Source organism: Saccostrea echinata, unplaced genomic scaffold (assembly GCF_033153115.1).
Source record: "Saccostrea echinata isolate AGI-Se365-2 ecotype Australia unplaced genomic scaffold, CSIRO_AGI_Sech_v1 ptg000054l, whole genome shotgun sequence".
NCBI classification, from domain to species: domain Eukaryota; kingdom Metazoa; phylum Mollusca; class Bivalvia; order Ostreida; family Ostreidae; genus Saccostrea; species Saccostrea echinata.
Window position 1 is genome coordinate 14,493,346 of NW_026889803.1, and position 16,615 is coordinate 14,509,960.

The 16,615-nt window shown below is 33.3% G+C and overlaps 1 protein-coding gene across 1 annotated transcript; it reads right to left on the minus strand.

Moving 5' to 3' along the window:
* Positions 1–3,816: 3,816 nt before the first annotated feature.
* On the minus strand, positions 3,817–9,857 carry LOC133206329 (uncharacterized). The gene is made up of 4 exons (XM_061342288.1): positions 9,724–9,857; positions 9,440–9,564; positions 6,941–7,056; positions 3,817–4,061 (listed from the first exon to the last, which is right to left on the minus strand). The coding sequence occupies exons 2-4, from the start codon at positions 9,545–9,547 to the stop codon at positions 3,836–3,838; spliced, it is 450 nt and encodes a 149-aa protein (XP_061198272.1). The 5' UTR covers positions 9,548–9,564; positions 9,724–9,857; the 3' UTR covers positions 3,817–3,835.
* Between the last annotated feature and the right edge of the window lie 6,758 nt (positions 9,858–16,615).

A 16,615-nucleotide genomic window follows, 5' to 3' on the forward strand; every position in this document is an offset into this window, starting at 1 on the left:
TTGTAAATACATTCAGGCTTTATATTTTTGAAGTGACAAATGCATTAAAAAAAATTCAGAATTTTTATTTGTAGAAATTCATTTAAAAAAAAAGAAGGAAATATTATTACATTTTCAAAAACTTTCTGAAATTCAAAATCAAAAGAAATTGTAGTTTTTTTTTTTATCTTTTAGACTAGTGGGAATATAAATGATTAAATCTAAACCTCGATTGATTTTGTTCTCTTGTATATGTGAAAAAATAACTTTTTATTGTTATTTGACATTACTTGCATCAATTCTGATTTGAAAAGTTTTAATAGCAAAGAAATATGCTGCAATAAATTTCCCCCAAATTCTTTTTTTGGTGAATTTAGTCAATTTCTCAAATCTAAGTCAAAAAAGAAGTTCTGATAAAGTAAGTTTTCTTATAAAAAATACTAGATTTTTATGTAATCCTATTTTACCTTATGTTGTTACACTCCTGGCATCTAGAAGATTTTTTTTTTTTTTTTTTTTTTTTTTTTTTTTTTTAAATGAAACATTAATTGTCTTAAAAAAAATTAACACAAAATATCTCATTCAAATTTTGTAAAACAGATTGTCGTTGATATTTTTTTCATTTCAGGAAATCTTTTTTAAATTTCATTGACTCCAAAATATGCTTATTTGCTTATGTAATATATATTAGTAAAATATATTTTTAGTGATGATAAGTATTCTGTGAATTTACCTAAAAATGTCCAGAAATGTCTGAATTGTTGATATACATAATGATTTAACTACAAATAGTATTAAGCAATTTCTGCAATTTAATTTAAAAACAACAGAATGCAAAAATCAATAAGCGTTCTGGTAACATCAAGTTGTAATGAAATTATGAATTATTTATAGTCCAATACTTCATGGTTGAAAAAAGCACAAAATAGCTTAAACTTGTCTAGATATCACAAATTAAATATATTTCCTAGTAATGTTCCAAAACTAGTTTAAGATATACATGTATTTAGAAGAAAAAGGTCGAGTTGAAGACCACAGCAAGTTTTTTATATATTAAATTCTGCTTCATATGAATAAAAAAAATAGGTCTGCTAATAACGGGGAGCAATTGGTACCCAAAAAAGCAACAACAACAAAATTATGCACTGATAAAAGTTTTTCCATCTTTGGGAGCAAAGCATCAAATGCTGCACTTCTGACATAAATGGATATGCACAGATACTTGACGCATATTTATGCTGCTTATCATTCATATAACATTTATAACTTTTAAATGGTGTATTAGTTATTGATTTACACTTTGACAATTCTTTTTTTGACTTACTTGTCATACGGATTTTTAATATTTATTTTTTTTGGGGGGGGGGGAGGGGGGCATCATTATATTTTTTCTGTTGCACTCCTGATATTGTATAACATTTTTTCATCATATCATCCGTGACCATAACTTGGTCAAGCAAAGTGTTCTACAGTCTAAATTTTAAGTTCAATATATTGAATTTTATCAGGAAAAATCTTTATTTCTAAAATAAAAATCAAAATCATTTATTTAACAGCTCTTCCAATATGAAATTTTCAAAATGTCTCAAAAAGGTGTTGCACTCCTCACATTTTTAGCATCATTTTTGGGCATAGCTTTTTTGTGTCTTAAGATATCAATGAAATATTTGGTAGACATTTAGCCATGTTGAGCAAAAGAAATTTATTCATATAGCCTGCTTTTAAGTGTAGGTTGAGTCCGGGCATTTTTTATTCCACCCCATTCTCTTCTTGTTTTTGATTTGCAAAACCAGACATGAGGTGGGGTGAGATGTATATAGGTATGTATGAACTTCGTGGTCTCTGCCCCCCCCCCCCCCTCCTCTGCTGAGGCGCGAGACCAAAACCATGAAAATAAAAGCAATCTTCATAAATGCTATTATTCATTTCTGAATACAAGCAGCAAAACTGTTGGCGTGATTGTTATATGCATTGAGCCCTCTACCAAAATTGTGAAATTCATGGACCAAAGGTCAGAGATTTTAAGGTTCCATAGTTAGAATAGTCTAACTGTGTCTTGGTACATGTGCAAGCCCTCACCAAGGTAGAAAATGAAAATGACTTTGAGGCCAAAAGGTCAACCACATAAATTCATTCATTCTGTTTCTGTATAATACTTTCGTTTCCGGGCGATATCTTTAAAAGTCCTTGAGCCTCAGAAAGGAGATGGGTGAACATGACGAGCGATAAGCCTATAGTGTGACAAACATGAAGATGAAAAATTAAATTTCAATTATATCAAAATTTTCCTTGATATTTCGTCTAACATTAAAATATACTTTATGTAAAATCTCTACAATTTGCAAAATCCCTCAAAGAGTAAAATTATTTCCTGTGAAATATTAGACACACACCAAAGCGAGCAAAAAGAGTCATTTTCTCATACTATAACACTATTTTTCGATATGAGTTGGTCTTCGCTCCACCTTTTTGAAAGTTAATCCTCAAAGTTTGCATAAAAATATACATTTTTTGGTTACCAAAAATATGGAGCAATGACCCACTATACCTTAAAAATATATTTTTATGACATAACATTCGTATCTTTTCGAAAAATACTTGAAGTCCATTAAGTCACAAACATGATTTAAATGCCACTCTTCATCAGGACTTGTGTAGTCTAGTGGTTAGCGTGCTAGTCTCGAAAGAAAATGATACTCAGGGTTTTTATTGCTAGGGTTCGAACCCCACGAATACCACATTAATTTTTTTTGATAAAAAAATAGATTTTGCCGAGAAAATTGTCCTCAGAAAAGTTTTGTTTCTCATAATTTCTTGAATTTCAATAATGAGACGGTAATAATTGTCAAAATTCACAAACTGAACATGATTTATATATATCTGAAGCTATAGGCTTTCTGCACGCTATGTTCGCCCATCTCCTTAAATTTAAATATCAAAACTCCTTATGACCTAAGCCCCCTATTGATTTTGAGGTCAAAAGGTCAAAGGTCAAGGTAAAAATTTATAGGTACATTACAGATAACATTTTCCAGATGGTAACTTTAGTCTTCTTTGAGCTTTCTTCATTAAAATTTTATATCACAACGCCTTCAGACGTAAAGAAGACCCCATCGATTTGAGGCCAAGGTCATAATTCATACATTCTGTTGTGTGTAAGTCTTTCGATTCCGGACGATAACTTAAAAAGTCTTTGAGCTTTTGAAATGCAGTTATCTATCACAACTCCTTTTAGCCTAAAGAAGACCCCTTTTGATTTTGAGGTCAAAAGATCAAAGGTCATAAATTCATACATCGAATATAATATTTTCCAGATAACAACTTCAGTTTTCTTTGAGCTTTCTCCGATAAAAATTAATATCACAACTCCCTATGGCCCAAAGAAGAATCAATTTTGAAGTCAAAAGGTCGGAAGTCTTAAATTCATACATTTTGTCTGCGTAACACTTTCTTTTCAAACTATATCCTAAAAAGTCTTTTAGATGTTGCAATGAAATTTTACATCTCAAATTAAGTGCATAAATATGATGAGCAAAAGTTATGAAATTCATGATCCCTGGGTCAGGGGTTCTGATGTTAAGGGTGTGTTCTATTGTTCGTATAGTGGGAATGCACTAATTCTTCAAAAATCTTCTCTGCTCGAGAGTATTTAGCTGACAAAATATGTGCATGATTTCGAGCAAGGGTTTTCAGCTTTTCATTTTCAACCATTTTCAGCTTCAATCTAACAGGATCAAAATCATATTAAAGTTGTTACTTTGTTTTGGCCTTTTGAATAATGATAACAATCTAACTGCAGCATAACTATATTTATTTTCAGCTTTATGACTGTCTCACTGTGTATTACCATTACACTTTATGGACTGTAATAGCAGTAGTGCAAGTTTTGGTCACGACCACCAGCTCCTAGGGGATACCACCCACTGACAGTGTTCCTGTTATTCGAGTCCTCGTCATCGAAGTGTACGATCTCTTCTCTTACATACATTTCCTGAACCCGCTCACAAAGTGAGCGGAATCTCAGAAGGTAAAATGGTTTATTGGTTGGAAGTATGATTCTATTTCTGAATGAACCATCGTTTCTAAAAAAAGAAAAAGTAATATTATGTTGGTATGTGTTTTGTGACTATGTACAAATTTTATCTAAAAAGTCAGAGTTTTACGTTTCAATGTTCTGTAAAACTTTGGAAGTAAGTTTTAAAGATTTGATATATACAAAGTTTAGATGAAAGTCGAAAAACCGATGGCAGACTTAATACTGATAAGATATCGTGTGGTGGCAGAGGATAGTTTTTTTTAATGCCAAACATGTGCCGAGGGGGTATACATATACATGCGATCCATAAAAACATGTACATGGGGACAGTTTTCCAGGGGCTAATTAATTACACTTCATATGCCCATGGCTCACAAATTATGTCAACAAATTACATGTAATCTGCGTATTAGAGTGCACATTTACCAAAAATGCACCTGGGGACTCCCCACATTTTGGCTTGTTTTTCCAAGATTTAATTGGGCCTCATTCACACCCATACAACCCACCCCCAGGCCCGAGCGAGCAGGATAAAACTCCCAGTAGTCTGTAAATCAATGCAAGCCCTAATAAAAATTCACCAATTGATATGGAGTCATTCACCTTCCCTCTGAGATACACACCTTCTTCTAAGGCCTACTGCTTTTCAGCTGAATTTCCTCTGCAACTGACCACGTGTCTTAGTTTCGCATTTACAACTCTGTATATGATAAGCGTCATAGTGACACCTACATGTTGCACATCATTTTTTTCAGCAAGCACTCTGCTACACTGCAAATGTGTCCCATAATTATCCTAATCATTTTTCTACATAAAATATCACATCAAACAGGGGATATCTCAATTTTTAAAGAAATTTGACGGGTCTTTAGTACGAAACTATCCCCTGCCACCTGTACTTTTTAAAACATTAGGTACATTTTATTTGACACCAAATCCTTACTGTATGTGAAACTTTCTGATCAACACCCGACACAGATATATTTATCATTTGCGACCAATATTCATAAATTTGGCAAAAATCATTCAACAAGAGACCCATGAGGCATAACGCTGTCATGAGTTACACTGGTCCTGTAGATCTTCATCACAAAATTAAAAAAAAATTATTGACATGAAAAGTTTTAACATATAATGTGGTCCAACCCTAGCTTGAAGGGCCATGGCATTACCTTACTTGAATGAACACATCCTCGGGATGCTTCAATATCACTATGACTAGCATAACTTCGCTGTTCTGTTGAAGTAAAAATGCACTAAATGAAAACTGCTTCTTGATTTTAGCCTTTCTTTGACTCCAGGATCTTTTTTTTTTGAAGAAAGAAATTAAATCCACACAACTTTTGAATGTTTCCATTTGAATGCCGTTTAGTTCAGCCCTGCTTTTTTGAATGTTTTTCTTAATTTCCTTTTAAATTACAGAGCCTTATTGTGGTCCGACCTTCCAACGGGGGGTATGATTAAACAATGTTGAATCTGCACTACACGTGAATGCGTGAATATTGTTATCACTTACCGAGTATCATGACCCTGCTGTTCGTAAAATATTTTAGAACATTTTCCTGATTATATTCTAATGCATAACTCTAATCTTCCATTTTGGCTCCTCCCTTCCCAAAGGGCGATGATTTTCACAAGCTTGAATCTGCATTATCTAAGGATGCTCATGTTAAACTTTCATTACCCACCTTATTCCCAAGAATAAAAAGAAATATGCACTTCCTTGGGATGCTTGCAGTTTAACATTACTTATCATATCAATATATTCTTATGTAAAACTCTGATTACCCATCCCACCCCAATGGCGTATGATTAGAACAAAACTCAATCTTCACTATGCCGGATAGCTTTCAGTAAGTTTCATCTTTTCTGGTCCAGTTGTTCTTGACAAAAAGATTTTCAATGAAATATATGGAGATAACGAACAGTATTGAAGCTCAAAAGTCCATTAAACAATACAAAATAGGAGCAGAGCAAACACGGATCTCCAAAACATCAGAGGTGGGATCAGGTGCCATGAAGGAGTGAGCATCTCCTGCCGACCGGTCACACCTTGTGCTCCTTGTCATGATCGGGAAATAACGGAAAAATCCGTCGACAATTCAGAGTGTAAATAATGGCCTAACAATGAGTATGAAAAACGTCAGTCAGCATTTGACTCATTGATAAACTGTATTTGCTGACAAGGTCATGGTATCGACCATAGAACTTACGAAATGATGACTTTAAACGAGACTTCTGATACTCTTGTTTCATCAACTTGTTTGTCAATAATTTACCTCGTTTTAGAAATGTACATACGTAGAGCATGCTCTTGCGTATCGAATCAAATGAACCTTCCCAATTTTCTAAAGTTATCTCCCCTTGAAAAAAAGCATGACCGTTCATATGAACAAGCTTGAATCCCATTTATCCAAGGATGCTTTGTGGAAAGTTTGATTGAAATTCGTCCAGTGGTTCTAAAAAAGATAAATATGTGAAATCTTTATGATGAAGCCAACGATACGCCGAAACGCACGAATTTCGATCAGAAAAGCTCACTTAAGCCTTTAGCTCAAGTGAGCTAAAAACGAGTCAACATAAAATAATCTTAAGAAAACATTGTATTATGTCATAAAAGATAAAAAGAAATCTGCGATTCCTTGGGATGCTTGCAGTTTAACATCATTGATCATGGCCCTTCAGTGTTCTTGAGAAGATTTCAAGACTATTCCCCCAAATATTCCCATGTAAAACTTTGATTCCCTATTTTGGTCCCACCATACTCCCAGGGTATGATTTGAACAAACTTGTATCTGCACTACCTGAGGATGATTGCATTTTAGTATTACTAATTATGGCCCTCTTGTTCATGAGAAGAATATTTGAAAATGTTTTCCCCCATATATTCTTATGTAATTTACGACGATGCATGGCTACATGTACCGACAACAGTAGTTAATTAGTGTATCCCTTGTAAAGGAACCGCTGGGCAAGGTTCCTTCCTGTCTGTTGGAGTTTTTTTCATCTTCATCATCCCAAAAAACACTTCCTTGATGAAAAACCTGAGGAAAATACAAACATTTATGAACAGATATTTTTGTTATGCTAATGTATTTACACCTACTTATGTATATTATTACCAGGCTTGGGTTAATGCTGAATATAATGGTAAAACATTGCAATATATTACTTAAAATTAAATTAATGCTAGTAATGTGCAATGCCAAAAAACTGTAGTACAAATGAAATGTTATGTTATGCATTACTTTCTAAAATGTAGAGTAATGTTGACATTACACACCATTACAATGCATTATTTTGTGTCTACCTATTTTTTTTTTTTATTGAATTACGAATGGGCATGGAAACTCTTAACGTCAGAGACACGTTCCTCAATAATATATAATTTTTTCCCAAGAGTTTGTCATTGAAATACTGCTACTTAAATAAGTTTCCTCACAAAGAATTAAGGTACCTTACCAGACATTTGTGCAAGATACCAGAGGATGGTATTTACTATTTACTATATAATCCTATTAGAAATCACTACCACTGCACATACTAGTATACAATTTTTTGGTGTCTTATCTGCTTAGACATTTTGAACAGTTTAAAAATCACAAGATAATTATGATTTATTTGTTATATATTACAAAGAGATACAAAACAGATATTAGATCAACGTGTCAGTTGACCTTAAGATTGAGTAAATTTAAGCCATTGAAATAAACCAAAGTAAATATTTATAATATTTCGTCTAAATTAAACATTTAAATTTAATAATTTTCTAGATAAACGGATATAATTTCAAAGAATATTCAATGGATTTAATTTTTTTTAAAAAAATCATGCATGAGATAACTATTTTTAGTAGACTGTAAACTGCTAATTGCTACCTAAAGAATCAAGGGTTAGTTTTAATTCTACGTCAGGAAATCCAGCTTTTACTTATAGTTCACTTTCTAAGTCATATTTCTGCGTTTGATACTTTTAACATTCCAGTCAACCAAGGTGAGTTTGATCAACTCCACCTATACGGGATTCCTAAGCTCAAAAAAAAAATTCTTACAAAGAAAGATACATTGTGGGTCCAGCAAATACTCTACCAAGCCCTTATCTTTACTAATGACTAAAATATTAACTGCTGTAAAGGAGATACTTCAGGGACACTGAAGTACAGAATTCAGCATATTCTAGAAGTTATGTAAATCAGATGTGGATTCAAAAACTTCAAAAAACTTTTGGAAAACTCTAAATCATCAATTTTTTTCTTCAGTCTAACATCAAAATGTATGACTCTTCAACACTTTATACAACCATTTCTCACTCGGAAATTTTCGTATCTTGCGATTTATCATCAACAAAATTACTTTGTCAAAAATCACACAAAAAAGACAAAAAAAGACAAAAACAAGAAACCAGCCAACAAACAAACAAACAAAAAACCCTCTGAAGTTGATATTAAAAAGATGTTGGAGTTCTTCATTAAATTTATGTAGTCTTCGGAGACCAGGTCTTCTAACAAACTGTTGGAATTGCTATGGGCACTAATTGTGCTCTTTTATATGCCGACTTGTTTTTATCTTCCTGTGAAGCAGAATTTATTCAAAAACCTACATGAGAAGAAGACACTTGCTGTGGCCTCCAACTCGACATTCAAATGTATCAACGACGTTTCATCCATTAACTTTCCATTCATATGTCGACTCGATATATCCTAGGTAAACTCGAGATAAAAGACACTACAGACTCTACCACATCTCTTTCATATTTGGCTGTTTTTTACTTTATATAACGGCCAAATAACAATTAAATTGTATGGCAAACGAGATGGCTTCAGCTTTTCCATCGTTAACTTTCCTTATTTATGTACCAATATTCCTTATCACGTGTGTATGGTGTTTTTGTCTCCCAACTTATTCGTTACTCAAGAGCATACTCTGAGTACGACCATTTTTTAAAACAGAGGCAGGCTACTGACAGACAAGTTGATGTTACAAGCTTTAAGTCAACATTTCGTAAATTCTATGGTCGTTATAATGACCTTGTTAACAAATATAACCTATCATTGGGTCGTATTCCGGCTGGCATGTTTCATACAAATTGCTAGGCCCTTGTTTTTATACTGGAATGTTCCATCTATCATATTCATACATAGGGCTCACCACGGGTGTGATCGGTCAACAGACGATGCTTATTCCTTCTACGAAAGGAACCTGATCCCACCTCTAGAATTTTCAGGGATCCGTTCCTTATGCCCTATTCAAGGAGTTGTATTGTTTGTAGATTTTTTTTAGATCGATCAAAGTTCGTTATCTTTACCTTTCTCATAATATGGCCAGTACGAAATTTATTATGTCACAAGTACATTTCCCTAAAAAATCTAATTTGAAACTAATCATGCATACACTATCATATTTTTTTTTCAAATTTGTAGTACTTACCTTCGGGACATGACGGTCCATTTCTCATAATGCAGTAGTTTCCTTTTGACCATTGTTTTGTGCTTGTTGATCGATGTGGGTCCATAGTGCAATAGTGAAACTGCATATCTCTATCAAACTTACCTAAATTGGACGTTTTAAATGTATATTTCTGACTATTTCTAAAGACATACAAAACTGAAATGCTTAGAAATGTTTATATGAACTATAACTTTTTAAAAAGTATTTTATACACATATATGTATAGATGTGCTATGTATGAATATGCTTTATTCAACTTACCAGCAAAGTGGTGGAGACGTGTTATATGATTTCTGTTGTTGGTGTCTTCATTGTCTTGTTTTCTCCACCCCTCATACCAGCCACTGGGACATCCAGCTGTTGGTTTCACGAGTGAATATGTCCCTTGGGGCCATTGAACTAAAATTAATTAACTAAAATTAGAAAAATTGAAATAAAAATAAACCTTTTTGTCCCCCGCTTTCACTGAAAGTGGGGGATATTAATTTGGGTCTGTCTGTCCGTCCGTCCGTCTGTATTTCTGTCTGTCTGTAACACTTTCGTTTCCGCGCGATATCTCGAGAACCCTTTACGCTTTCGCAATGAAATTTTGCATAGCAACTCCCTATAGACTAAAGAAGAACCCTATTAATTTTGAGGTCAAAAGGTCAAGGTCATAAATTAATAATTTCTGTCTATTTCAACACTTTCGTTTCCGCGCGATATCTCACGAATTCTTTAAGCTTTTGCAATGAAAATTTACATAACAACTCCCTGTGGCCTAAGGAAGACATCTATTGATTTTGAGGTCAAAAGGTCAAAGTTCAAGGGCGTAAATTTACAAATTCCATCCGTGTGTAACAATTTCGTTTCCGGGCGATATCTCAAAAATCTTTAGAGCTTTTGCAAAGAAATTTTATACCATAACTCCCTATGGCATCTCTCGCCCCTCTCAAAGTGTCCCGCCCCGTTTTTTTTTATTTATTGTATATTAAAAGTCGCTTGGCACTATTTTTAGCACAGGGGCATGTGGAGAGTTATTACGTATAATACAGGTTGTCGGCCGACTTTATATTCTAATTACATCTATTAGAACTGTTTAGTAACGGCTAGATTAGACAATATGTATAGTGTAAAATTTTGACAATATCGAACGTGAATATCAACATTATATGTGACCTAATGTTTGCATTTAATCAGACTTAACTCAATATGAGTTAAGTCATATCATGGAAATGAGTAGATCAAGTTCTTGTTACATAGTCAAAGAAGCATTTAACTCTTACAACATTATCATTACTGACTTTTGACACTTTTGAAATAATTTGCTGTATAATCAAGTGCCTCCGTGGTCTAGGGGTATGACTTAGCAAGCGAGAGGCCCGGGTTCAAATCCCGGACAATCCAATTTTTGTTGATTTTTTTTTTATTTTGGATTTACTAAATGATACTATTCAACATGTGAAATGAGAAAGTTATGACATCTGGCGTGTACAAACTCATAAAATCATTATTACAGTGTGATAAATATTCTATATATTAAAAAGAATCTTCTATACACATATTAAAGAATAAGCAATCAAATCTTTATGTCCATATTTGCATTTTTTATTTGCTTCAAAATACATGTATACATTTAATAATTCTACAAATCCAAGGGGGGGGGGGATTCCAACCCCCCCCCCCCGGAACTGCGCATGCTCTTCTTTTTTCCTTAAGCGGGGGACACAAATTCTCTGAATTAGCTTGTTAAAAATTGAGATAAGATTAACCTTATTTATACAAGACATGACATCAGAGGCCTTAGGTTTCTTGAATATGCATCCTGATAGAAGAGAAATACCTGTACGTGTTATTCTGTAAGAACCAATACGATGTATTTATGATTGCGTTAAGAAAGAAAATTTATTAGATCTGTTGGGTAATATTATTATGATAGTGTTATATTTTTCAAATTGAAAGGGCGGACTCAGGATTATTATTTTTTTTTTTTTTTTTTTTTTTGGAAAGACGGAGGTTTCTGCCCAGTTATAAGAGGCCGAAAAAGTTGGAGGGGAACTATTCATAAAAAAACATTTTGAGAAGGTAGATAACATTGTAGGATGGAACACAATTCTAAATTTGCTTCTTATTGTCATGTTTCTAAAACGAGGTAAATAAGTTGATTACACGAGGACATCAACAGAAAAATGGAAGTCGTAAATTTGCATTCCTTGCCACGGGTCATCTGCAAAATCATTTTGTTGAAAAGCTTTCTGATTGTTCACAAAAGTACTCCGAAGCTGATACTGAAAAGATGCTCGAGTTTCCAACAGTCTGTTGGAATTCCCATGAGTACTAATTGCGCCCCGTTATTAGCAGACCTATTTTTGTACTTATGAAGCAGAATTTATTTTAAAACTTCTACACGAAAAGAAGAAGACTCAGACTTATTTCGATCACGTTTTATCAATTAACAATATTCATTTTCATTCCTTATTGATTCGACATATCCCTTTGAACTTGATATAACAGACACAACAAAGTCTGACACATCTGTCTCCTATTTGGATTTTTTTTCTAGAAAAAGATTGATTGATTGATTATATATTCTTAAACGTCCTATTTGAGAATTTTTCACTCATATCGAGACGTCACCGTATGCCGGTGAAGGGCTTCAAATTTAGACCTATACTCCTCAGGGCCATTGAGCAGTTAGGGTTCTTTATCGTACCAACGTCTACCGTGACACGGAACCTCGATTTTTAAGGTCTCATTCGAAAGACCCGTAACTTTTACTTCTAGTGCCGGGCGGTTGGCGAAGAAACAGTCACTACCTATGTCTTAGGTTTGACGCGGTGCGGCAAACGAGAATCGAACCCGGGATTTCCCGATCACGAAGCGAACGCCATTCTACTAGGCTACCGTGACCGGTACTAGAAAAAGACATTTATGGCAAACTAACAACAAAACTTTATGATAAACTTGATGATACTTTTCTATCAATTCCCTTATTTATGTAGCAATTCACCCTTATCACCTGGATATGGAGTTTTATGCCTCCCAGTTGATTTGATACACAAGAACGTGTTCTATATACGAACAATTTCTAAAATGAGACAAATAAATTGATGATACAGGGATATCAACAGTCTCGTTTACAGTCAACATTTCGCAAATTCTATGGTCGATACAATGGCCTGGTTAGCAAATACAATCTTTCATTAATTCGAATGATGATTGACGTTTTTCATACAAATTGTTAGACCATTATTTTCCAACTGAATTTGTTTAGTACGGACTTTTCCGTTTGCCAAATCATGATAAGGAGGACACGCTGAATGCATGTGAATTGTCGACCGGTGAAGCTTACTCTTCTTTGGCGCCGGATCCCACCTCTGATTTTTTTACAGGTCCGTTAATGCTCTCCTTCCAACTTGTATTGTTCCGGGGATCGTTTGGGCTTGATTGTTATGCCCCCGTATTGAAGATTCGGGGTATATAGATTTTGCCCTGTCCGTCCGTCTGTCTAGCTGTCTGTTTGTCCGCAAAAACTTTAACCTTGGCTATAACTTTTGAACAGTTGGTGCTTGGGATTTCATATTTAATATGTCTATATGTCTATATATATATATATATATATATATATATATATATATATATATATATATATATATATATATATATATATATATATATATATATATATATTTCTTGTGAGAAGACCTTCCTTTGGATACCAACCACTTTGACCCTTTGACCTTGACCTAGGAGTTTCACCTATGTTTGAAAAACTTTAACCTTGGATATAACTTTTGAATGGTTGGTGCTAGGCTTTCATACTTCACAAATGTAATCCTTGTGACAAGGCCTTTTTTGGATACCAACCACTTTGACCTTGACCTTGGAAATTGACCTACTTTTGAAAAACTTTAACCTTGGCCATGACTTTTGAATGGTTGGTGCTAGGGTTTTCATACTTCACATATGTAATCCTTGTGACAAGGCCTTTCATTGGATACCAACCTCTTTGACCCTTTGATCTTGACCTAGGAGTTTGACCTACTTTCGAAAAACTTTAACCATATTCATGGCCATAACTTTTGAATGGTTGGTGCTAGGGCTTTCATACTTCATATATATAATCCTTGTGACAAGACCTTCCTTTGGATACCAACACTTTTGACCCTTTGACCTTGGAGTTTGACCTACTTTTGAAAAACTTTAATCTTGGCCATACCTTTAAAACATTTGGAGCTACGGCTTTCATACTTCACATGTGCATTCCTTGGGACAAGACTTTCCATTGGATACCAATAATTTTGGCATTGATCTTGACCTTGGATTTGACCTTCTTTTAAAAAACTTTAACCTTGGCCATAACATGTGAACGTTTTGTTGTAGGGCTTTCACATTTCACAAATATGTGTATCACTTGTGACAAGACCTTCCCTTGGGCCCCATTTGACCTTGACGTTTTACTTACTTTTAAAATCTTTAACCTTCGCCATAACTTTTGAACAGTTAGAGCTAGGGCTTTCAAATTTCACAGGTATATTCCTCGAGACAAAATCTTTCTTTGGGTACCAACATTTTTGATCTCTTGACCTGGAGTTTGACTTGCATTTGAGAAACTTTAATCTTCGCCATAAGCTGCTTTACGGGGGAATCAGTGTTTCACAAACACATCTTGTTGTTTGTTATCTTTATATTTCATAAAAGGTTGTAACTATAAACATACCTTGCAAAGTCGGAACAAGCAGAAAGGATATAAATATAACCAAAGTTGACATCTTGAAGTTGTGTTAGTCTGTAATAACAAAGAAAATATATCGAAGTCATTACTTTGTAATTACAAGGAAAATATATCAATGTCACAAATCAAAATAAATCCAATTCCATATCTAAGTTAAAGTTAATTCAGTCAGATATTATCCCTATATAATATTTTTAGAGGTGGAAACATGTTTATAAAATTTATTTCGTGTTAATTTTTTTTAAGACCTTAGGAAAGTTAACAAACGTTCAATTCGATTGAAAAAAAGGTGGTCCCTCATTACTAATAAATTAGTGTTGACTATTTATTGTCATGAACACTCTTATCATGCATATGCATTAAATGAAAAAAATGTGTTTTTAGCCTTATTAAATTGATAATAATGCATATTGGGAAATAATCTGATTTAATTAATGCGTAATGCATATTGCTATATTATTTAAACTTTCAAGTATACTTTTACATAAGTACCTGCTGACCTTCACCTTTTTATTGTGGCTTCCGTAGAATAAAGAGCCCCAAAAGTTAGTTTTTTTATTCTACCACATTGATAATAACGCAAAAAATACATATTGTATATGAGATTTCATGCCAAATTGGTACATGTACATTAAAATGTTTCTTTCTTTTAATAAGCAAAAGAAATATATAAATTATTAAGTGATAAGTACAGTATTAGTTCTTGAAATTCATCATATTTATTATTGACGGGAAGGAGGGATTGATGATAAAAACAACGTGAATTTAGTTTTTTGTCAGACATTGAATTTTGATCTTGCCCCTTTAAGACGATAAAATTGAACTGGTATTCCTTGTTAACAGGCAAGGAATTATCAAAATATGGACGTTAGAGCCTAACTAATGGTATCATATCGACATTATTAATTCGGAATATATTAAACTAATGGGATTATTGCTTTGCATTTTTTATTGCGACAAATATTAGGTAAACATTATCATAATTTTAACATAGTCAAGAAAGCTTCAACAGGGCTGTTAAATCAGCCAGAGTATATCATTTTTTTCTGATCTCCTTGTACAAGTTGACAAAATTTTGACGTCATATACATTCCATTTGAAGATGACACTAATTCTATTTTGCAATTTTAATAACACAACATGAAGGCGGTCATAAGTTTCCGTATATTTGTTTTCGGTCTTTTCAATAAACAATACTAATCAAAGGCATAACACAAAAAACTAGTATGCTTTTGTTCCATAAAATCTTTATCACGCACACTTCAAACAAATTTGATCGACTCGCTTCTGTATATTTCCTATAAATAATGGTCTATTCTGTACTTAGATATATCAACTCTTTAGATCAATTTTTATCTCGTTATAAAGAGATAATTATCTCGTTATAGCGAGATAACCAACTCGTTAAAACGAGATAACTAACTCGTTAAAACGAGATATTAACTCATTATAACGAGATAACTAACTCGTTATAACGATATAATTATCTCATTATAACGAGATAACTAGCTCGTTATAACGAGATAACTAACTCGTTATAACGATTTTACTAACTCGTTATAGCGAGATAACTTACTCGTTATAACGAGATATTAACTCATTATAACGAGATAACTAACTCGTTATAACGATATAATTATCTCATTATAACGAGATAACTAGCTCGTTATAACGAGATAACTAACTCGTTATAACGATTTTACTAACTCGTTATAGCGAGATAACTTACTCGTTATAACGAGATACTAACTCGCTATAACGAGATAACTAACTCGTTATAACGAGATAATTATCACGTTATAACGAGATAACTAACTCGTAATACCGAAATACTAAGTCGTTATACCGAGATACTAACTCGTTATAACGAGATACTAACTCGTTATTACGAGATAATTATCTCGTTATAACGAGTTAATTTTTTTTTTTTTTGTCTTGTCAAAAATGAGCCTATCCGGCTTTCGTACTGAATAGATTGCAATGAATGTTAAAAATAAGGTCTTTTATCCTATATAAAAAGAAGTCAAACAACTTCTCGCAAAGAAATGCATGGATCTCCTTTCATGCTAATTCATAAGCGTGTCGCTTAAAATCGATTAACTTCCGTAACGATTTTGTTTTAAATTTCACGCTTATAATGCAGATTTCAAAAAGAACTGAAACTTATCTGAAAGTGACCACGGAACCTTATATCATCGATTCTAGTTGCGAGTCAGCTTTTTTAGACGATTACATTATCGACATAACAAAATGATTTAGACAAAAACATTTGTCTCTCTTAAAAATTTAACTTTCGTAACGGTAATTCAGGAAAATTTTTGCATTATAGGTATAATTTTTTTTATTATTTTGGGAGCGAAATGCTTCATACTTTTGTTTAATATCCTAAAACAGACTTTGATTTTAACTATTGAAGAGAATTTTAACTTTTATTGCTGG

What these genes read in the sequence shown, in the direction of transcription:
- LOC133206329 (XM_061342288.1), bottom strand. Translation starts at nt 9,547, where the DNA reads ATGCAGTTTCACTATTGCACTATGGACCCACATCGATCAACAAGCACA. An exon ending in GACCGTCATGTCCCGAAGGT is followed by an intron (nt 7,057 to 9,439) that starts AAGTACTACAAA and finishes TTTCCTCAGGTT; the next exon opens with TTTCATCAAGGAAGTGTTTT. An exon ending in CTAATTAACTACTGTTGTCG is followed by an intron (nt 4,062 to 6,940) that starts GTACATGTAGCC and finishes TTCTTTTTTTAG; the next exon opens with AAACGATGGTTCATTCAGAA.